Source organism: Chiroxiphia lanceolata, chromosome 8 (genome assembly GCF_009829145.1).
Source record: "Chiroxiphia lanceolata isolate bChiLan1 chromosome 8, bChiLan1.pri, whole genome shotgun sequence".
In the NCBI taxonomy this organism is placed as follows: Eukaryota; Metazoa; Chordata; class Aves; order Passeriformes; family Pipridae; genus Chiroxiphia; species Chiroxiphia lanceolata.
The window spans coordinates 30,527,952-30,551,341 of NC_045644.1; the positions used below are offsets into that span (position 1 = coordinate 30,527,952).

General features: G+C 40.7%; 1 protein-coding gene across 7 annotated transcripts in view; it reads right to left on the bottom strand.

Moving 5' to 3' along the window:
- Positions 1 to 23,390, bottom strand: part of ANK3 (ankyrin 3) — a 209,230-nt gene that overhangs the window by 25,198 nt on the left and 160,642 nt on the right. For 5 of the 7 annotated variants that reach the window (XM_032695161.1, XM_032695158.1, XM_032695157.1 and 2 more), the window contains 11 exons: positions 22,378 to 22,589; positions 20,531 to 20,738; positions 19,879 to 19,975; positions 18,518 to 18,746; positions 17,795 to 17,920; positions 16,939 to 17,061; positions 16,420 to 16,446; positions 14,596 to 14,677; positions 2,626 to 10,311; positions 1,911 to 1,985; positions 942 to 1,073 (listed from right to left, as the gene is read on the bottom strand). In XM_032695161.1, the coding sequence (XP_032551052.1) occupies positions 942 to 1,073; positions 1,911 to 1,985; positions 2,626 to 10,311; positions 14,596 to 14,677; positions 16,420 to 16,446; positions 16,939 to 17,061; positions 17,795 to 17,920; positions 18,518 to 18,746; positions 19,879 to 19,975; positions 20,531 to 20,738; positions 22,378 to 22,589 (8,997 nt within the window). The remainder of the gene's footprint in view (positions 1 to 941; positions 1,074 to 1,910; positions 1,986 to 2,625; positions 10,312 to 14,595; positions 14,678 to 16,419; positions 16,447 to 16,938; positions 17,062 to 17,794; positions 17,921 to 18,517; positions 18,747 to 19,878; positions 19,976 to 20,530; positions 20,739 to 22,377; positions 22,590 to 23,390) is intronic. The other 2 variants (XM_032695159.1, XM_032695160.1) reach the window with 1 other exon arrangement.

Sequence of the window (23,390 nt, forward strand, 5' to 3'; positions counted from 1 at the left end):
AGAACTGTGTAATCATTTTTCTCAGTTACATTCAGATTGCATTACTTACAAATTGCTGGTATGTCCCAAAGTCTTTGGTTCTAGCAAACCCCATCATTTGTCTAAGCAGTCATTCAGCTGCCTACTTATTCAAGATATACATCTATTAAGAGTCTACAGTGTGTCCAAGTATAATTATATTACAACACAAAAGACACAAAGAATAAGGTCAGAGAGTTCTTAAAGAATGAATTTACTTACTACCAAAACAAAATATCCTTTTACTGGAGCATAAAGGGAGTGTAAAAATCCTTTTACCATTCTGAGGAACAACAGAATAGGCAGTCATGTAGGTAATAATGCATGTAAGGCTACTCATGCAGTACATCATGAAAAATCATTTACAACAATCTTTTTGTGAGAACACAGTAATACTGGAAATTACCTTTACAGTGAAAGAGATCAAAGTAGACTCAAATTGTTCGTAGGAGTATGTGGATCAGAGAATGATAACGAACACCACTGACAAAAATCAAACCCTCTCTTTCAGTTTGAGCAATTCAAGTGAACTGAACAGATAAACCCAAAAGTATCAGCACAGAATCAGTGTCTTCACCACTCCTTACAGGAGGAGGTTGAAGTCTTTTCCTATGACCTACAATACTGTGAGACTACCTAACTTTCCCAGGCAGTCTATTTCCATGTTTCACATTCTTTGCTATTGGAAATATTTTCTTTTCTGGAATTTAAGTTCACTACTTGTGCCATCAATTATGGATGTGGAGAACAAATTATTTCTGTCTGTGTAAAAATATGACATATTTCTGACTTCCAGTAAAAATATAACAAAAAGCTTTTTTTCATGGGCGGTTTGTGAAGGACATTCACAATGTTTTCTTCAAGCTGGTAACAGATGAAAGGGCTATAACTTATAAACAACAAAGTTAATTACTTGAACTTACTTGTAGCATTCTTCCCATCTCTGGTAACCCATTTTTTTAATAACATGAAGCTTTGAGCAATAAGAGAATTTGGGTTTTCTACTCGGATTTGATTTATTTCATCCACAGAAAAATTCAGTTCTCTTGCCAGTTCTATAAAGACAAAAAAAAGCAAGGAAGAAAAGGAAACAAACCCAAAAACACCAAACAATGCACAAATCCCTCAGTCATCCTGTCAGGCTTATAAATACTGTCTTTTCTTGATCACACAGATATTAACAAAACTACCTGACGCAAACTTTACGGATAACAATAAACATGGGGTTATATACCTGCACTTTAATTTTCTAAGACAGATATAAGTTTGAATTTGAATCATCCATGTGAGCTATTATCACATTTACACTCCGTAAGCCACTTGAACACGGTGGAAAAAGCCCTCCTTGGAGGCTGTCTCATCACTGCTAATCTATGAACTCTGGGGTTTTTTTGGTGACTGTTACTCCTCTAGGAGCTTGCTGTGCAGCTCAGCACTGGTGAGAGCTGCCTGCTGCAGCTTTAAGCCCATGAAGTGCCAGCTCTGCCTGCCAACACGCAGAGGTACGCACAGTCAGGATGAAAGCATCGACTTGCCGGGGCACTGCGGGGGTCCCTGCAACCAGAGCTTTGGGGAAACTGCTGTCCAGTTTCAGCAGATACTCCAGAGGCAGCCCTGAGCCTGAGCAGGTAGAGCCTCAGTTCCTCGGCGGAACGTCTTGAGAGAAAAGACATCTAGCTATTTTCCCTGTGAGCCCCTCTTTGCTTTATTGTGAGACCAAGGAATGATTTCCCATTAGGTATCTTTGCCCAGCAACGCATTGTACATTTTGGGAAGCTGGCCTCACGGTGAATATGGGAGAGCCTGATGCAGTCTTGCTGCATCCTTGGTAAAAGACAACCTGAAAATGCAATAGCAAAGACTAATTTTAATATTAAAGCAGAAAAGCTTACCTGTCCAGCTAAGTCCTAGGTGATCAGCTACAATTGCCATCCTTATATCTGTCCGTTCACATGGACTCTGTGGACCTGTGATTTACAATTTCTCAATTAAAAAGGTTTTGCACGGAAAAACACAATACCGGATAATAGTTTATTATAAATAATAGCTTTAGTTTGACTAAGTTGACGGTGCTTATATTGTTTACTAGAATGGTTGTGTGACCTAATAACCTACAAACCAAAATTTTTTCACAGTTTTTAGATTTTCACCTGTGTAAAGCCAAATGTACAACTATATGATGTCATGTAATGAAACCAAACATGCTGACAAATCTAGCTGTTAGACTGTAGACAAGTTGTTCAATTACTGGTGAAAACCACCAAGGCCAGATTATCATCTATTTTTCTCTACTTTGACAGAACAAATTTGCTGTCATGAAAGACATCTTTCAATTTCTGAGTTACATCAATTTTTGAGTTACATGAATGTCTTTGGCATGCTTCACTAGCTTTCTACAGTACAGAATTTGTTTGAAGGAAGAAAAAAGAGAATAAGACAGCACATACAGATGACAATGACAGAATGAAAACTACAGTTAAGTCACTCCACAGGCAATCACAACAGTTCATGCACTAGGATCAACAAGTTGAAAGTTTTACAAACTAGGCTTGATCTCCACGAGGTGAGCCATGAGAGCTCCAGAAACCTGACTGCCTTCATTCTCACCAGTCCTCTTACTCCTCCTCCTCTCACTGTCGGCCTTTTCAATCTTTGATTTTATAGATGCTGCCTCTGTTCTCATGTCTCTAGCAGACTTCGGTGTAATGGAAGGCTGGTAAACTTGAGTAGCTTCTGATAAGGATGTGTTCCTTGATGTACTGTCTTCTTCATCATCAGAGACCTCTGACTGCATCTTTTTCTCTTCATCAGATAGACGATCCACAAGCTTTAATGTCTCACCACTAATTCCCTTAAAATATTCAATAGAATGTTTACATACCTCCCTAAGCTGATTTTTCTTTACTTTAACTGTTGTCACGGTGACGGAGGTAGATCTTACCTTTACTGGTAATTTAGAAGGAAGTTGTTTTGTTTTTTCTTTCTCTACCTGCTCTTGTTTTGGCAGGGCCGGAGTTCTTCTAGCTAGATTACTCCTATGTGTATTTTTTACAGGAATCCTAGACCTTGCTTCTAGACAGGGAGAAGAATTATTTTGTTTTGCTTTGTCAGGCTTACTAGCCCCTCTCACTCTACTCCCTGTATTGCTTTGGAGATTATTTTGTGAAAAGGCTTGTTTTACTGAGCTGGCCTTTACAGGAAGCTTTGATTTTCCTCTAGCCCCTACCAACTCTGTTGACTTTTGCTGCTCTCCATGTGGTTTTTGCTTATCTCTTACTCTGTGTCCTTGTGTTGTCCCTGTACCTTTTCCTGAAGTGCTTTTTGCTTGATTAGCTTTCTGGAGGGAACATTTTGGTTCCAAATGTTCTTTTAGCACTACATTACAGGTAATATCATCTGTAGGGACAGCAGATGAATCCAAATTGTTGTTGTTATTAAAATTATCTTTGGGAAAATCAGTGTTTTCTGATTGCCTACAGCTTGTTTGGCTAGAAGCTGAACTCGCAATCACTGCTACAGTTTCATTTTCTAATCCCTGACCACTTGGCATCACAGCTTCTATCTTATCTGCCACTTCGCCAGGGCCATCTTTCTTCAGAGTCATGGTGGAAGCAGAAATTCCCATTTTAATTGGTGTGCGCAATTTGGGATCAACTTTGGAAGCGTTTACTGCTGCCGATGATTTCTCCAGTGAGTTACTACCAAGTGTTTGTTCCATGCAATCTCCACTGGCCTGGATGCCGGGCTTATGTTCAACTGCTGTTGTTTCTACCGGTCTCTCTACGTTTGTCTCTACAGTGCTGTCCCCTGCCTGTGGCTGTGTGATGGCAGTGACTGTACTTTTATCCCCTTCCCCCTTGTCCCCTGACTTCCCTTCAGAAGTATGCTCACCAATCTGAAAAAATTGGAGTCTTTCTTCAACAAAATCCCTCTTGCTCATGTCAATTGCACCACTGCGAGTCATCTCAAACATCTTCCCCTCATGAAATGGGAAGGGGTTGGGCTCGCTAGTTGGCGTACTCTCATCTGTTGGAGTTCTGGCTGGAGTTGTGTCAGGTGTTGTTGCTTGAGATCTGTCTTCCACTGCCAGACCAAATGGCTTAGCCTCATCATCCCTTGATTTAGTCTCAAACACTTCATCGTCACCTCGGTTATTGGACCACGGATCAAAATCTAGACTCTTAGTGGCCACAGTTTTGAAAGGTGTTGCAAATTCTTCATCTACTTTGTAACTGAAATACGAATCAGGAAATACAGTCCTGTCAGGGTGTCTGCCTTCCAATGAGAAAAACTGTGCCCCTGACTTCTTATCGCTCTTATCTCCGGCTTTTTCAGAAGCTGGACCCTTTGAAGGTGTCTTGTCTTCTTCAGGGCCTACCTTGCCTTCCTCCTCAATGACTTCAAGCTTACTCTGGCTAAATGAGCGATCAGTCTGCTTTAGAATGCCTTCTGTAGTCCATACGTCCTTTTTGGTTTCAACTGCCGGACCTGCAAGTTTAGAATCACTCTCAGTTAAACCATCATCTTCATCTTGCAAATCATAACCGTCAAGAGAGTCAATCTCTGTCGCATCGGTATCATGGGAGAATTCTGCAGTGGTTGCTATGGAACACTCTGTGACAGACTGGTCATTGTTACTCCCGTTTTGCACTACATCATTCTGGGGTGAATCAATGTCAAACTCATTAGGTTTCCCAGAAGTGGGATGTCCTAACTCTTTCTGTTTCTCAATCTTTTCAGGGCCTCTGGGTTTTGAGGTTTCTTTCTGGTCATCTTCCAGCTCCTTCAGTTTGAACGTATACTTTTTAAGCGGAACAGGTTGATAGAGAGATTCGTCATCACTGGAGTCACTGACATCTGCTCCTGGCGGCACAGGAGACGGCGGCTGTACTCTTATGACAGGTTCAGCCAGTTGGCATTTGTCATGTTCATCTTGCAAGTTCACTTCAGTCATCTCCATTTCACTCTCAGTGGAACAATGGGACTTCTTTTCTGACTCGCCTTGATCTGCATCCAGTGGTGGAGGAGGAGGGAATTCAATATAGGCAACTCTGTTACCTTTGGGTCTTTTGTTAGAGTCCTTATTTATAAGATTAGGCAATGCTTTGTCAATCTGTGGCTCCTCAACCTCTGCCTGTTTCACAGATGTTGACTTAGCCTCTGCTTCCTCCTCTGACTCCTCAGACACCTCAGGTATAGGGCTGGGTTTGCCTGGGATATAAGCTATTAGTGAGTCAGGTGTTTTAGATGTAAACTCATAACTCACTTCCTCTGAACTCGGTGTTTCTGGTGTTAAAGGGCTTTTACCAGAGCTGTCTATAAAGGACACTTGTTCTAGTGTGTCATCTTCTGGACTACCTTGTGGAGAAGGAGGTTGTTTTTGCTGTCTAGCTGTGTAAAATGTCCCCCTTGTCTCCTGTACTGTCTTACTCTCCTGACTGACAATTTTTTTAATATTTCCTTGTTGCACCTCTTTCTCATATTGCTTTCCTACTTGAACAAAACTGACATAAACAGGTAAGGTCTTTATTTCTTTTACTCCCTCAGTGCTTACTAGTGGTGCAACTTTATCCAAGTAATCACTGTCACCGAGCTCAACTATGTCACTAGAAGGAAACTCCTTTCCTGGGCTACATTCTAAAGAATCTGGTGATTTGCTAGGGGATAGTTCTGTTTCCTCAGTAGGAGGACTTAGGCCTATTGAGCTCTGCTGCTTAGTAACTTTTCTGATTTCTGAATGCTTTATTTTTTCATCTTCCACATAATCAATCTGTCTTTCAACCTTCTCCTTAATCACAGCTGATTGGGATACTTTAGCTGAAAGTTCATAGACACCATCAAGCATGGCTCTCTTCTCCTCAACAATTCTGACTGGAATATGGGACACAGCAATTTCTTCTTTCCTTTTGGATATTTTATCAGCCACTTCACCATTATGTTCCCCCTCCCTGACAACAAATTCTCTGTATAAAACCCTTTTTGAGGGAGATTTTACAGTCAGTTCCTTCACTTCTTCTGAATGAATTCCGTTTGTGGCCAGTTTGTGCTCTGTCACAGTGATAAATTCACTTTTTTTGTCAGTTTTAGATTCAGCGTGATCAACGTGGTTTTCTTTTACTGTATCTGGAACCAGCACATGCGAAAGTTTTTCTTTCTGTGTCTTATGGTTAGAAGTTCCAGGACTTTCCCACGTCCTATAGATTTTTTTGTCCCAGTGTCCCTTCGTTGTTGAGTCTGAGCCATACGCCAGCTCTTTTGCCTGCGGTTCTGGAAGGCATTCTGGCACGCCTTTCCTCGTCTCAGTTCTTTGTTTTTGTGTGTCTGAAGCACAAGAGTCTTCAATAGCTTTCCCTTTACCTGGAACAAGGTCTTCCTGTATTTTCACCTCTTTCTGCAAAGCAGTGCTCCCATCAACGACCTCTACTTGCTTTGCATGTTTCTCTCTGGAATAAGACTGATACACTGGTAACTTACTTTCTTGCAATTTCTTTACTGGAATTTTGGACTGACCATCCAGCTTTTTTTCTTCTTGACTAATGTCCTTACTCCTTGGACTTATACCTTGTTCAAATTTAAGCCTAATGGAACTGAGCTTTGATTGCTTCAGCTGAAATCCAGCCTCGGGTACTCCAGTCTGCTGAGCACTTCCTTTGTGTTCCATAGTTCGTTTAGAGTCCTCTGTGTGTTGCACAAATATCCTTTTTTCAGGACTGCTGGGCAAACTGGATGCTTTTCTTTCATCCACCTTGGGGAAGCATTTCCCATCGTGTGCATACTGCTTCACCTTACTCCATTCATCCCTGGACGATGGCAGTTCAGAGAGCGGAACTTTCTCGGGGCTGCTGCTGGCAGAGCTCTGGCTAGAATGTATTTCCTTGCCATTTTTTTTAGGCTGCTTTTTCTCTGGAGACTGTAGCTCATCATTCAACTTCTCTGTTTTATCCCGAAAAAACTGTGATACTTCAGTGAGTTTTTCTTCTGCCTCTTTAACAGTCCTGTCCACCCTGTCTTCATATATCAACTTTTCTCTACCTCTGTCTAATCTGTCCTCAGTAAAGCGCATCCACATCGCGTGTTTTGGACTACTAACATCTCCAGTGTAGTGTAACACTGTCACTTTATCATAATGATCATCTTTAGACATTTTACCTACACCATTTTCAGACACATCCTTATAGATTTTGGAGAGAATCTCTTTTTTGGGGGCAGTAGCTACTTTTTCTCTGCATCGTTTATCAGTCCCCTGTAACTCTGCACTAAGGGGTAGAGCATGGTCAGTAACTGACTCCTCAGTATCAGAATGAGACACATCTAGCTTTTCTGAAAGAAGCATTTTCTCAGCAAACCTGTAAGACTCCCCTCTTAGTTCTGACAACTCATCATCATGGTATTCTATTGAGTGCTGACTCAAAAGCTTCAGTGTTTTGTAAGAGTCATCAGACATGAGTTGAGCAGAACTAGGGCGACTGTCTTCTTCCTGGGACACGGGAGTGTTAACTCTAGAGGATTCCAGATAAGAAGGAAGTGACTCTTCGGCCGTGAGCTCCTCTTCTTCTTGCTGACCTTGTTCATCTGAACAAGGGAAAGCATCATGTTTTTCCAACTCTTTTAAGTTAATATCTCCCCGAGGTAAGTCTTTCTGATATACATACATTTCTTTCTCTGGATGCTTTTTTGTTTCTCTAATAATGACTTCAGTAGGTTCAGCCTGATTACCTTGTTCAATATGGACCTCTATTATTCGCTCCAGTTTGGGTTTCATTTTGCTGTCCTTCTCTGCATGTTGTGGTGAAGTTTCAGCAGACTTGCTAACATCGGACGTTACTGATGATTTATGTTCAAACAGACCTGCCAGTTCTTTGGAAGGGTCACGTCCAGACTGAAAGGCTTTCATTATGTCATGAACAGACATTGTTTCCTCAATTCTTTCAGATGTACTTTCTGTGCAAGGAGGTTTATGATAGACCATCCTAGTCGTCGTAGTGATATGAGTTTCTTCTTTTACTCGGACACCTTTACTAAGGACACACTTATGGTCATCTTCTTCACTGCCGCTGGCTTTCATTTGAAAAGCTTTAACCTTCTCTTTAATAGACCCAGAAGGTTTTTGCTCCAGCTCCATAAACGTAGGGGTAGCTTTTGAGGCCGGCAGCTCCTCTGCCTTATGCTCTGCAATTTCTTCAGACGATGGTTCGTAGCTGCGGATAACATGAACTACTTCAGTTCTTGTCTCTGTAATGACGGGAGGGATGGGTACATCATGAAAAAGTGGTTTTGGCCCTGTGCTTTCAGCACTTTGTGGGGCAGAAGGTGTCTTTTCACTCCTTGTTTCAAAGCCACTGTCAGACAAGGGACTTTTATCTTGATCATGTTGAGAAAAGTCATCTGGAGACTCTAAAATAGTGTCTGTTCCAAAAAAGGAGTCTGCAATCTTGCACAACTCCTTTTCCGATGTTGAAGGCCTCATGGAGGCTGGAGGCATTTTAAGTTTATGTTCCTGCAAAGCGATAGCTGGTTTTAAAATGCGCTTTTGTCTCTCTTCACCTTCTTTTTTCCCCTCTTCAAACTTGTACTTTATGTTTGTTAATGAACTGCTACCGATATCATTTGCTAAGTAATCAATAACTTTTGACAAGCTATAATCCTTTTCCGACATGGTTTTAGTTTTAATTTGGACCTTCTCTGGAACAGATACAGGAGGGCTTGTCAAAGCTTGCTGTCTCGCTTCAGCAATCTCCTCTGTACTGAACTCTACCCAGTCATCCTCAGACAGGTGTCCTTGATCACTTTTGGATACTTTAGCCGACCCTTTACTTTCTAAACACACATCTTTTTTCAGAATCTCACTAACTTTTACTAAGTCCTCTTTTACTTTCTCAACAATTTTAAAGGGCTCTTCATCATCAATTCTACCCTCTTTTGGTATGTCAGGTTGGAACGGTTTCTCCTCTGCGACATCTGTCTGCAATATTGCAGTCATTCTTATCAGATCCTCTTTCATTTCAGCAACATCTTTCAGTATCTCCTGACTGGAGGATAAAGAAGAGGGTGTGGACAATTTGAGAGCAGAGGGTGCTAAAAACAAGGATGATTTTATTGGAGATGAAGTTCGATTAAAGGTAGGCTGTGTGCGTGCCTCTGTAGTCAATGTTTTAATAGGTGACAGTAACGCAGCAGCTGATTTTGTAAGTGAAGACGACTCTGGGAGCTTCTTTAATGCTGGTTCAGACAAAACATTGACTACAGAATATACTGGCACTGTTATTGTTGATGAAGTTACTGATGAGGTAGTTGCAGATATTGACCCAAGGGCTGTGTACAAAGCACCTGCAGGAGCAGTTCTCATTGACTGGAAAGCTGATGGTGCTGAAGATACAAATGACCTGAGTGGAGAAAATGACATTGTTGTAGCTGTTGAAAACACTCTCTCAGCCGTGTCAGCAACTGCGTTAGCAGCACAACTTGCAGAATGTGCAGCTGCAGCAATCTTGTCTTGAAAAACAGCTGCACCTTTGGATCCATTTATTAAGTTGGCAGAAGATGGGTATTTCAGAGGTGACACAGACCCATTAAGCAATGGGACGTCTGTGTGCCCAGCTACATGTTTTGCTGGCGACGAGAGAGACGAGGCCATCATGACTTTAGTGGATGAAACAGCATCAACTGCTGACTTAGCAGGTGACACCACTGACTTTAGAGGGGACGATAAAAGTGAAGATGCTGATGTGATGACCGATTTAAGTGGCAAACTCGAAGAGTACATGTTAATGTTGGATTTGGGGGATGCTGGAGGCGTCATGGTTATGGATGATCTCTCCAAGAGAGATCCTGCTGTAGTCACTGGAGATGTCCGAGAGGGGAATGTGGTAGTGGATGCCAGCCCTTTTAGACTAGCAGCTTCTGTGACTGCGGGAGCTCTGACGAAAGAGCCTGAAGTGACCTGGATATTGTATGGAGGCTGCGATACCACAGTTTTTATTGGCGAAGAGATTGTCCGAAATGATCTAATCGGAGATGCTACATCACTAACAGATTTAACTGAAGATGTGGTAGAAGCTCCTAACGTGGATTTGATTGGAGAAGTAGAAGAAACAGACCATATTGATTTTAATGGGGAAGCTGTAGGAGTGTTAGAGGAAGAGCTTGATAAGGATGTAAAGCCTGATTTGGTTTGCCCAGGCACTGTAATTGGAGCTGTTGTCCACGACTGATATGGCCGTGTTGAAAAGAATGGCTTGTATGAGTAAGTAGCAGGTAGGGATCTTGTTGCTCCTGCACTCCGTTCAACTGTTTCTTAAATTGTTAAATTAAAATCAAACATAAAAATCAACAAAAATGATTAAAAAACAGAGAGACCAGAGAAGAAAATTGGTCAGTAAACGTTGTAATATTACAAAAAGCAAGTACAATTGTTTGCATGAGTTCGGATGAAGGAGGCAAAAGAAGATTTTAAAAAGGAAAGAAAAAAATTAGGAATGAGCCATATGCTGATAACTGGTCCAAACCAAAAAGCAACATGAAATGAAAGACAGAAAGCACATAGCAACTAAATCTGCAAACAATGAATAACAGAAAACACAACAAAGGAATCCATAAGGTAAAAATAAAGCCACATCAAAATTTCTTCTCTTACTTCCTATTGACTTTCTGATGTGCTACTTCTGAAATATTCATATCAGCTCTATTTTGCCTGTTTAGGTATGTCTCTGCTTTGTGCAACTCTTAGAATTATCCTCTTAAGAATTTCTATTGTTGCTCTATTCAGATTTGAACCTATACAAAAATATAAACTTGTGCAAAGTGACATTATATAGCTAAATTTTTTTTTTAAACCACTCAGAACTATTTCATGCAGAACCCAAAATTCCTTTAAGTGACAGGCAATTGATGTGCAAACTGTGAAGCAACTGGAATAAATTCAAATCTATATCTTCCATGCACAATTCGGATATGCTTCACACTCACAAAGCCAATAAGAGCAAGAGCTTTTCTGAGTCAACACTAAAAAAAATAAAAAAAGAAAAGAAAAGAGAAAGGAACATATGCATTTGTTTCTCATGCGATATTCCTTTTGTTTGGTAAAAACTAAAGTAAAACTTCACATGAAATGATTTTAAGAAGCATGTCATACATGAAATATGGAAAATATGATATATGATAAACGTGAGCAGGCAAAGCAACTGAATCAGTTTTTATTCATGCACAAATGTCATATCAAAACGAGCACAGATTAATACATTTTGTATGGTGTATTAAGCACAAATATGTAAACCTTACAAAACCATTTCACAAGAGGTCATTAAAAGAAGAGTACACTTTTTCTACAAGATGTAGTGTCTTGGTACCTTTTGAGGAGATTTCTTGTATCAGCTCAAAGTCAGACCTGTTTAACTTTACAGTTCTCAAAAGGTAATGTTAGAAAAGCATTCAAAGAAAAATATATTATGAAATAAATTCCTGGCAAGGACAAACCTGTTAAATGTTTTCATCCCCCAGAACTCTCAGTTTATTCATAGGCATTTTGTACAGAATCATCATCAACCACATTTTGCATCACAGGAGGCACTCATGCCAGACAGTATTTCTGGGAATCCCATTACACATACATATCCTCTGATCCAGCAATAACATTCAGAGTTGACACTGAAAGCAACTTTGAGGACCTTTTTTTTTTTTTTTGAAAGCTGGAATTAGAAATGGAACTAAAATACTGAAAGAATTTGTTCAACATACCTTTCTCTGAAGTTATACTAATAATTTGTCAAACCTGCTTGATCTGTCTTATAGACAGACAGGAACTTACAGCGAAAGAAACTCAACAAGGCTAATACTAAATTGTTAAAGCACACACACTTATAAAATAGTGAATATTCAGTGCACCACAGGTCCATATCCTGCAAGGAGAAATGTGCTGGTGCTACAGAAGCCAATCAAAACCCAGAAGGTACTGTGGATGGCTGGTGATAGCGCAGTATTAGAACGTTAAGGTTGAAGAGAGCTTGAGTACTAGACCTGACTGGCACAGCCTAAGTCAAGAAACATTCACTTTTCCTTGCTAAGTTATTTTTAAGTACAAATATATTTCTTTCCACTCCCTCCCCCAAAAAACCACCATAGTCTACTTCATTAAATGAGCTAGACTTTATTACAAAGATTAATTAGCAGCAGCTGCTAACATTCACCATAGGTTCATACAGTCTTGAGTCCAAGAAACAGACCTTAAAATGATTCTGAAAAGAACTAACAATTTGTTCAGCAGTTAGTGTTAGTAAATGTCTTTACAGAGACCCCACTGCACTGGGATAAGTCAGTCTATTTCGACTGACTAGTGAGTCAAGCAAACAAACAGGTTGCCCTCCCAACTCCTCCTTCTCCTGTTAAATCACAGATTCAGATGTGTTTAAGATGCTTTTTCTGTGCTGCTTATTGCAGTTGAGAAGAACCAGTACAAAGAAAAAATGAGTAATTTACCTGTGTGTGCAGCCATGAACTGGACAGGGCAATTTTACTATTCTGAAGTAGTAAAGAAATTCCCCCAACCATGCAAGACTTTAGAGTGGGATAATATTCTAAAGAGTGGGTTTATATAACAGCCCTTTTTTGGCTACTGGACACGTTTGGCCTTAACAGTTTCCATCACTCTGCATCCAGGATTTTATTAGACAGCAGATGTCAGTTACTACCTTCTGTGCATTAGGCCACACTTCCTTGCTTGCAGTTGGTAGTGGAAAGCACTGAGTCTACCCATACACGTGGCCACTGCTCAGACTTGCTCCTCCTCAGCCCCAAGCAAACACTCAGGACCCAGCAGGTTTAGCCTATTGCAGCATTCCCCTTCTGTTAGGCCCTTTGTGCCCTTTGCCTGAGCAGAGATAAAGACAAGGAAGCAAGTGGAATGTGCTTCACACTGGCAGGGGTGCAGAGCTAAAAACTCTGTCTGCGTGCACATGCATACACACACACATACACACACACACGCTTGTGTGAGCAAAAAGAACAATCCCTGCTGCTACCAAAACTGCTGGAGCTGTGCCATTGAATTCCCTGTAAATATCTAGAAGTTCATCACTCATATGCAGCCACTGGAGCAAGCTCCCTGTGGTGTAAAGCAGGCACAGCAGCTGTCCTCCCCCTATGCTGGGCAGTCTGTGCTCTCTGGAAGAGCTGCACCTCCACGCTCATCTCCTTCCCTCACACCAGCAGGTGCAGGTGGAGTTGTGAACTACACACTCCATGTGCCCAGGAGGTGGTGCTCAGCTGAGGGTCAAGCCATCAGTTTGTGCTCCTTCCTGGCAAACACAATCATATCTCATAACCTCTTTAGGTACCTCACTGCTTTAAGCAGTAACCACTGCAAAAAGGGACAGAATAGGTAAAGAATGTGCAAGAATTCCTACTGCGTCAATCCATCTTTTTTTTTGAGTACAGCTCAAGTGGATTTAGGTTTATTCTCACCAACTTTTTGTAAATGAGACTTAATGGACCTTTGGTGAATAAATAAGACATTTTTTTTCCTCATGAGGGCTAAAAAATTTATTGGGAGCAATATACACAGTCATCAACCTCCTTTCAAGCAACTTAATTTTCCTTGTCTCTCAGTTCCCATCAAGCCTGTGACAATACCTTAACAATCCATCAAGATGTCTCAGCAGATCTGATAGCTTCTTCAGATGCTATATGCTTGAAGTCTTCTTCCAGGCCTGAGAAGGGTAATATATTCTGGAGCACATCTGATCCAAAGAAGCCACAGATCTTATAGGATAAATAAACAGCAGCCATCCACTGGGAACTCCCAAGACCTGATGAAGTTTGTCTATGGATTTTATGGAATTATATCAAAGGGTCTGTTGCAGGGTAGCAACTGAGAAGTCACAAGTGAAAAAAAAAAAAAGGCAAGAAAAAGCCTGGAAATGGGGAACAATAGCAGTCAACCTCAGACAGGAGAGGTGAGGGAAGAAAAGCTAAGCCAAATACATTATTGTATTTAACCAGGAAGGAAAGGAATGCCACAGGTCTGGTCAAGGGGAACATAAAGTTTAAGAGGAAGCAATGTGTGGTGCCAGGGAATAAAAAGCATCTGCAGGGAACAGAGGAAAAAGGGAAGGGGAGGAGAAAGAAGAGGGAAAATATAAAATATGAGAGAGTCTATTTTGGCTAAGCATCTAAACATTTAAGTGCTTATCTGAATGGCTTTCTCCAGCCTTGCTGAACTTTTGTGTAACATTTCCTTCTATAGCACCTCTCTTCAATGTTTCAAAAGGAAGAGGAACAGACTCTTTTTGAAAGCAATCTGCAATCCTCCCACTCTGGAGCTACATGGCATTTTTAAACACTGTTGTATTTTTACTTAACTAACACACATATTTTGCCAGTCAGGATTCTTCAAGCTCTCACAACACAGGAGTTCACAGACCATCCAAGAGTTTGGGTTTAGATAGTTTTTTTTTTTCCTTTTCTTTTTCTCTGTTTTTTTTTTCCCCCAGAGTGACACCAAATACAACGTTTATAGAAAAAATGTCTCTTCTCATGAAAAATCACATATATATATGGTTTAGTACATTGGTAAGAGCAACTCACTCATTCCAGGCTCAGTCAGATAGCTGTAGCGCTTACGTAAAGCAAGGGAGACGAAGTTCTGGCGCCGGTCAGCTTTCTCCGTCTGCAACAAAACATAGCCCTGCTCAGTGCCTTCAGCATTCTACCCCCTGTTTGAACAGAACAATCCTCAAACCTCAGCAGGATGGGCTGCCACAACCCCGCAGGGGAGAATGGATGCTTCCATTCAGCTTCAGGATGGTACACTGAAGCCAAATTTGGGCAAGCTGACAGGGAAGGGACAGAGCCGGTCTCTATTCCCGTGTGCCATGTGATGAGCGTCAGGCACGGCGGAGCAGGGAGCGTGGCTGCTGGAGGTGGAGGAGACCTGCTGTGAATGACTACCCTTCTGGAGCAAGCAGGGAAGGGACTGGAACCCTAAGAGTGAGCCCAGGGGTTCATTCCTGCTCACATCATCTCTGCTAATGAGGCAGAAGAGCTTAGATAGCAGATGCAGCTCATGATGCCGCCATCAAGTATATCAGTGCTATATTATCCCATTATTGCTTAATAAACTGCTTCACACTACTAGAAATGGTGTGATATTATTCATTCTCTGTAAAATAAACCACCTTTGGCTAGAAACAGGAGATCAACAGAAAAGACTGCAGGTACAGACATAAAACATTCATCAGAGTACAACTTAGACCGATTGCATATTTCGCCCCAGATTAATTTGTCCCAAAAGCACATACACCACAATGTACACTGGCTTTAAAGTGAATACATTAAGGACAAAAAAAGGCATGGGAGGGGATTTTTTAATATGCACAAAATGTAAAGATGTGGATTAGAAAGCAGACTACTATTAACTGATAAACTGCATCATAAGTTGCTGCATTCAGTGGCATGGTTGCTAGTGTGATGTCTTAAGTATTAATGGTCCTCCAGAGATCAACCCACTTGAATATGTGGCTAAAAATACGTTTTTTTTTTAGAAAGGAAACTATTATTATAGCTATATAGTAGCTCACTGGGAACAAATTCTGTGGAGTTAAAGTGATGTGGTTGCTATTATTATTTTTTAACAGGTAAAGAATGTTTTTGCTTGGTTGTTTTTTTGTTTGTTTGTTGGTAATTTTTTTTTAATTATTCTGATCAGCAGGTGACAACTGCTATTTATTTGCCACCAAGAAGAGGAAAAAAAAATTGTTGCTAGGTGAATGGGAAACATCTATGTAGTTTCTTTTATAAGATGATCTCAGCTACTACCTCTAATGAGTAAGACCCATTCAACTTCCTGACAACCTAATATTGCAGTTTCCATCAAATAATGGAGTTTTAAGCTGCAAATGTCTGAGGTTCATTTGAAAATAGATTTGAACACAATATTTAGAAATTCTTCTTGGCTGCTTTGCTTTTTTGAAAGAATCCGGTTTAGTTACGGAGGTAAAATATTACAAGGCCACTATTGTGGCCTCGGCAACACATTTTTCCTTCTCAGAAATACAAGTCAAAGTATGGTCATTGTTACTCCTAGAGGTAAAATCTTATCCACTAAACTCTTCTTGATTTTGACAAAAATGGACTTGGTCTGATATTTAATATAATTTTTCATGAGTTAAATTTTAGACAGCTATTATTCAATGTTTCATTTAATTTCGTAATATATAATCATGTTTTTCCACATTTGTGCATTTATACTGTTTTGCAACAGAATATCAGATGTTGAGGATACAGTTATTCTGTAGGTATCATTTCAATGCCACAGGTTGAAAATATTTTTGGGGTTTTTTTTTCTGTAACGTATTATTTTTCTTCACTAAATCTGAAGGAAATAAAGACAGAAGACAGTGTTTATATTACCTCATCATCTTGATCTGACTCTGTTTCCTTTTGGTCCCAAGATGCATTGCAGAGACAAGGAATATTATAATGGACAGCAGGGAAAAGAATATCAGGATATGAAAAGGACCAAATTGGGAGCACAAAATGCAAGCTGATTTATAAGGCAAAGCAAATCCAAAACGTCAACAGAAAAGAAAAAAAAAATCTTACATCCAATGCAAATAAACACGTGACATTACTGAAAGCATAAATCTATGACTTGCAGGCTGAAGCATGAGCTGTAAACAAAATTGTAAAAATTATAGGAACTTGACACCACAGTAACAAGAGACTTTAAAAGCGTTCTACATACAAGAAACCAATAAAACAGAAATTTTAAAAGCCTTTATCATATTCCAAAGCATTCTCATTACTGAAAACTCACAGGGTTTCTTTATCACTAGCAGGAAAAGAAAAAAAAATAGACAAAAACTAAAAGGAACAGAAATAAATCCAACCCAACCAATAAGGAAAATATTTACTTTTCCCAACAAATACCTTTTTGTGTGCTGGCAGAGTGATATTCAAGTTGCAAACAGCTGTTTGTGGCAGTCCTTTTGTAGTCTTTGGTTCTTTCAAAAATGATAATCGACCACAGGGTTCCTGGCTGGTGTCTCTTACCTAGAAAAGAAATTTGAATACAGTATAGTAATATGTAGTAATTCAGATTCCTAGAGGAGGTTTCTCTCCACAGGAAGCTATCTAGTGTGTAAGGACCAATGATACTGAGCTGGAGCTCAGTCAGACGTGCTGAAGGAGAAAAGGTGTCACCATGAAAGGGTTGCATCAGCCTAAAGCTCTCTGACGAGCAATCCATGCAAGAGAGGTTGTTGACTGTGTCCATCTAGACAGTTTCATAGTGGCATATTACTGACAGACATTTTCTGCTCACCATTTTTTTCTGCCACTTGTGTTAACCAAAATGCTTAAAAACTTCTTCAGCACAGCAGCTATGACAAGGCTAAGGAAAAGTGAGTGTCCATTCATGGCAATTTAGACATGAACAGTCAGTGCACACTTTTTGAAGGCTGTTCTGTATTACAGTATGTTATTGAATGCAACTCCTTTGCTTAGTCCCTAGGAAATTGTGATCTACTGGCAATAAATATGCTGGAGGTCTAATTTGAGATATGGCTTTAGTAAAAGGCTGTGAATCCATATCATGGGTATTCTGTTCCCAGATCTGCCAGCAGCTCTTTTGTGGCTTCAAGTAAAGCACCCTCTCCATGTTATTCATATATTAAACAATTACACTTACATTCTTGGGGCAAGTTAGTCCTACAGGGCTGAAAAAAGGGAGGGAGAGGTAGGAGGGAAGAACTCAGCAGGATCATTTGCTTTGTTCTGCTTTTACCTTGATAGAGAATGGCAGTCTATTTTCTTTGAAAGCATAAAAATTAAAAACAAGCTGCTGTCCTCCTTTAGTCAAAGGGGCCAGATTTCCATAGCAATCAACGTAAATAGGTTTTCCTTCCAGAACCTATCAAAGCAAGAAATAGAAGCTAATGAAACCTCTTTTCATAGTAGATCCATGCACATAAGTGTATCACGATTTCCCCCAACACAGTTCCTGAGTTTAACACAAGTCCCCACTCAGATTAAATTCAACAACAAATCAGAAAACCACTGTGCATTATGGTGAGGTATTTTGAGTGCAGTTTGGGAAAACATGAGCTACGTGACTGGCTTTTCTGGAGTAAAAATGTGTAGATTTCTTCAAGAAACAATGGTAACTACATATTCACCACAAACCAGCCCTACTCATGACTGTGTGTCTGCGGGGCCAATGAGAAGGAATTCCAGATCAGCTGTCTGCAAAGCCCAACCAGGGTTACTTGACAGCAGCGAGTACAAAATCCACTGCAGACTGCACTGGGGAGACATTTGGAGACAGGTCCTCATGCTCCTCCCTCCATCTTGACCTTTTTTGTCCTCCTTTCCAGAAGTTTTTTGACACAGCCTTGGTGTGAACCTTTATTTAACTTAACCTGGCTTATAGTGGCTTTTGCAGGACCTGCTGCTACTCGGAAAACACACTGTCCACCTACAAAGAGGAAGCCAGCTGCAAGAAACGTACCTCAATGTCTTTGCTTCTTGCAACTTCTTCGAAGTTCTCTTGTTGCTCCAGAGTTTTGTCCACTTTGTCATCGGTCATGCAGAAGCAACGCAAATTGGATTCCACAGGGTCATTCATTTTGGCAAATATCACAAACTTTGCCATATAAGGAACGCATATTAATTCTCTATAAAGCTGTGTTGCCAGCCCAACAGTCTCTAGTACTTGGTGGCAGTCTGCGAGCCAAAATCTGAGTGGGAAAAAGTGAACCATTAAATCAACTTTCCGTATTACTCAAACATTGCTTAAGCCTTTAAAGAGAAACCATGTTGTGTATCCTTGGTCATTCTGCATGTGTATTGTCCTTCCAGACTTCATAAAGCTGCAATTTTCCTTCTACTTGCAGTGTAGTTTTAATCATTTGAAGCCAAAGCAGGGAAATTGTATTTCTTGTGACCACACATTGTGTATATTGAAATGTGCTGCTGCTGCACTGTACATTTGATTTGCTAAAACAAACTCCTTTATAACACATACATACAGCAAAATCACATCTCCCATTTAGGTTGAACCAAATATGCCCATGGTGAAGTTTCCTAGAGACAGGTGTTATATTGTTATTTTCTCATCTTATGATTAAAAGTTGGAAGACAAATGTGATATAAATTATAATTATTTTAGTTTATATTTTGTATCAGTCTTTTCCACAATATTTCAGCCCCGATCTATTTGGTTCTTCCAGCAAATTTCTCTCTTTTTATAAAGGTTTTTATAGTTGCAAATATTATTTACTGAATGATAAACTCTCTACGTGCTATACCATGCATTTTCTCCTCTAGGATGTATGATTTCTACAGATATTGTTGAATGCCTCCAATCAGCAAGTAAGTACACTAAGTTCATCAAAATTAATTTCAAGCCATCATTTTTTTGCAAATGATATTTTTGGAAAGCAACTTAACATAATTTTCAACTAAAAGCCCAGCACCAGAAATTGAATGTCTTTACATTTTTAAACAAATACATTTTTATGAATCCTCCCAAATTGTTTTTTTATGGAATGAGCACTTTAAGCTTTCTCTTTCTCTTGCCATTTGCAGAAAAAACACAAAGTCCAGTGTGGCATGGCAGCCTTCAGAGAAACAGCATGTGTGACTGCCAGGAGATATCACCACAGCAGAAAAGGCCAGGACAAAGCTTCATGTGCAGCCCTGGACGTGTGGGATGCTGATATGTAGTGACAAAGCGGCATCTGGTCCATTACCGCTTCATCAGTCTTGCAAAAGACTTAGAGAAAGCCAAAACACAACCCCACAACCATGCCCATTGTTAATCAAGGGAAGCTACTCCCCAGGTGCACTTGGCAAGCTCTGCTCCCATACCTGGCTGAAACATTGGTTGTGAAGGAGACACAGTCATTTGAAAACGTCAGCGGAGTGGTGCCCGTGATGTCCTCCCACTGCGCAGGTGAAGTGCCTCCTGTGCAAATATAAACCGCGGAGATTTCCTTTCAAACACTAAGCACATACAGACCATGTAAGAATATCTCTATCTTCATACATAAAAAGAGAACCTACACATTAATGTTTACCAACAGTTGGAGCTACATGTTCTATATGACACCACACGTTACACACCAAAACCGATGCTGATGTAAGCAAAGAGCAAACCTACAAGTCAACAGCAAACCCCCCTTGATATCAGCTAGGACAGAATTATTTCTGCAAACTAGTTTTAGTGACAACCACATTCAATAGCAAGGAACGAAATTCTTCATACTGGTTAAATATAAAATTAGCATTTAATATCTGTTGGGAGAGTTCTTTTACAATGGCATGAAACCAGATACAAAGCTCAGCGAATCAGTGGGAGCCTTTGAAATGCCTTCAGTTGGCTTTGTTCGGGAGAGCTGATCTGAACTCCACTGGACCAGAACACCAATGTACCCTTACTGGTACTGTCACAAGTTGTGACAGTGAGTGCAGAGATGTTGCTGTCACAGAAACCTTTGCAAAGAGCAGGATTTTCTCTAACCTGTAATGCTACATAGAAGTCGAAGGCTGGGCGTTGTGTCTCCTTTGTACCCATTGGTTACACCTTCTCCTGACGGAGGCGGCACAGGAATTGTCATGGTTATTGGCTTATGAAATTTTCTTCTTCTTGGTTCCACAGTGACAATGGGACTGAAAGTTGCTTTGTTTCCAAGGATTTTTTTGACAATCTCTTCTGGAACTGGTTGAGCCTGTCAACATGAGGAACGTATTTAAACTAGAGCATGGTTATAAGCATGCAGAAATATTTTCTAAAAGATAATTCTACTTTCCTTGTATTTTCTGTAGAATTTTATTTCCTTTTTTTTCCCCAGAAAGCCTTCTCCAATAACTCTCAAGGGTGATTATTAGTATAATTCATGCCTAGTATTTTTTTCAACAACTTACTTTTTATTTCCTAGTCACTAACTTGTACAGTCAAACTATAAATCTCAGAAGGTTCCCTGCAGTATTTGCTTAGAGTTTTTCAGAACATGTTTGGTTTTGTTTTTAATTTACAGTGATGAGTGACACTAACTACAATTTCAAAAGGCAAAAAGAAGTCTATTTCTGCACTTCAGAAGTGAGGACGAGACACTGTTTCCTGGAGGTGACGAACTAACTCTGCCAAACTAATTCATGCTCTTGAGGAACACTGCACTCTGACTCACCTCTGTACTCAGTCCTTCCTGTGCTTTTCCACTACAGATTATTAGAAAATAAATACTTGTTTGGGTCAAATTCATAATGAAGTGCATTAAGCTATAGAAGATCTATAAGCAAATTTCCCATTTTCTACACCCAAAAGTGACAGACATGGAAATGGGGGTTTGCATCCCTCTGCCTTTTTTTTTTTTTTTTAATTTAACTTCCAAGTCTGTTTCAATCAGTCTGACCCATCACTTGCTATTATTTGAACTGCACAGTGTACTGATACACAGAGAATGTGTAGGCACACTGCAGTCTCAGCAGTCACACCCTGCATACAGAGCTGTCATGCTTCCTTCACACCAGGGAGCTCCGGAAAGACAGCTGCATAATCATAAGAGCAGAACTTCCATTTTCTCAAGACTAATAATATTTAGATGTGAAATACCATTAAAAGAAATGTTTCAGTGCGAATTCCAAGCACTGGAATCCAACCAGCATCTCTATTTCACGAACCCATCAGACTTGCAGATTATTAAGTTAATTTTAAGTGACAAGTAACACAACTCAAAGAAAAAGATGTCTCCTATTCTTATGGAATATTTCTCCACTTTCTGTGCAGTTTTTCTAAGGAGAGTTTAAGGCTATTTGCTCTTCCTGGATTTCATCCTTTGCTAGAAACACCAATGGTGAATGTCCTAAGATACAGCAGATGTATATGGGAGGTTTTTGACCCAGTAACAGCTGGCAAACAGCTGCATGAAATCCTTACCAAACACATTCCTGTGGCAAAGGGCAGCCCAGTGACAACATTCACAAGTTGCTGCTTTGCCACAGGAGACTGGGACTGCACAGTGGTTGTGCAGCTCAGAGCTGCTGGCAGCCAACAGGAGATGGCAGATAACAGCACTGAGGCGGCAGTGGCTGCAGGTCTTTGCTTTTCTCTCCATTCTCTGGGTGCTGAGGAGTTGATAAAAGGGGAGCTGGGCTTTCGCCACAGAGGGGAGGACTGTGCTTCACCTGCACCTGGGGGACACAAGTGTGCCCAGGCAGACACATGCCCATTCAGGTATCAGGTGTGAATAGGACCTATGTCACAACCCACTCCCAAGGAGCTGCAGGGTTCCCAGCTGCAAGTCTTGTGCATTGAGACCAACGATGTGCTTATAAATGCTGCAGATACAAACACCAGGGCAGCTTTACCTGGAGCCCCACACGGATCCTTTTGGTGAGAGCACCCTCGGGGAAGGACGCCTGGACACGTGGCACCGTCGTGCTGCTCAGCACCCCCCCCTCCGGGCCAATTTGGTTACTCTCCTGCTTGATTCGTGAAACCACTGCAAAGTACTGGGGGAAATCCTTTGTGACGATCCTGCAGATGCGCTTCTTCTCCAGTTCCTCCACGCTGTCCAGCTCTGGTGGGAGAAAACAGGGAAACCAGTCAGGCATTACCTGCCCAGGTTCATCTCACACACATCTGTGAGTGTGAGGTTTGGAATAAGGTTTAAAATGCTTAAGAAGATTGGGGGTTTTTTATTATTAGTTATTTAATATGGGAGGAAAAAAACCTACATTCAGTGCTACAAATTATCAAGCTTTGGTTTGTTCTGTGAGCTTTTGCATAAATCTTAACAATGAGGGCCAACAGCACCAGACACGCAGATCTGAGTACTAAGGTGTGCAGTGTCTGCAGCAGTACCTGCCATAGGATGGCAGCTTTGTCACACAGCATAGAAGTCCAAGGAGGGCTGAAGGAGATGTTCAAGCTTCTTCCCTCTCTCATCGTTATCCAGAAGCACACAAGTGCACTGATCTTTCTGTGCACAACTTCAAAAGACATTTATTCCCAGTCTCTTCCCTCATATAGCTCCAACATGCAGAAAACCACAGGAAATCACTCAGTTCATGAACTCACTCACTTCATGTCAGGCATGCACTCCTAAGTCTGGCCAGCTAAGGCACTTGAGAGAGTTATTTCCCAGACTGATATCCATATAATCCTGAGCAGACACTGTGCTCTCCATTAAACTGTGGAAGTGACAGAGCTCTGTATCCCAGCACTACCAATAAAACCATAGTGAGCTCCCCTTCCCACATCAGGCTTTTGGACATTGGGTTATCTGCCCCAAAAAAACTGCAATGTGCCCCTCAGTTCCTAGAGAAACTTAATGCATCCTCAGACACAACTGAAACAGAAACAAGTCATCAACAATTAG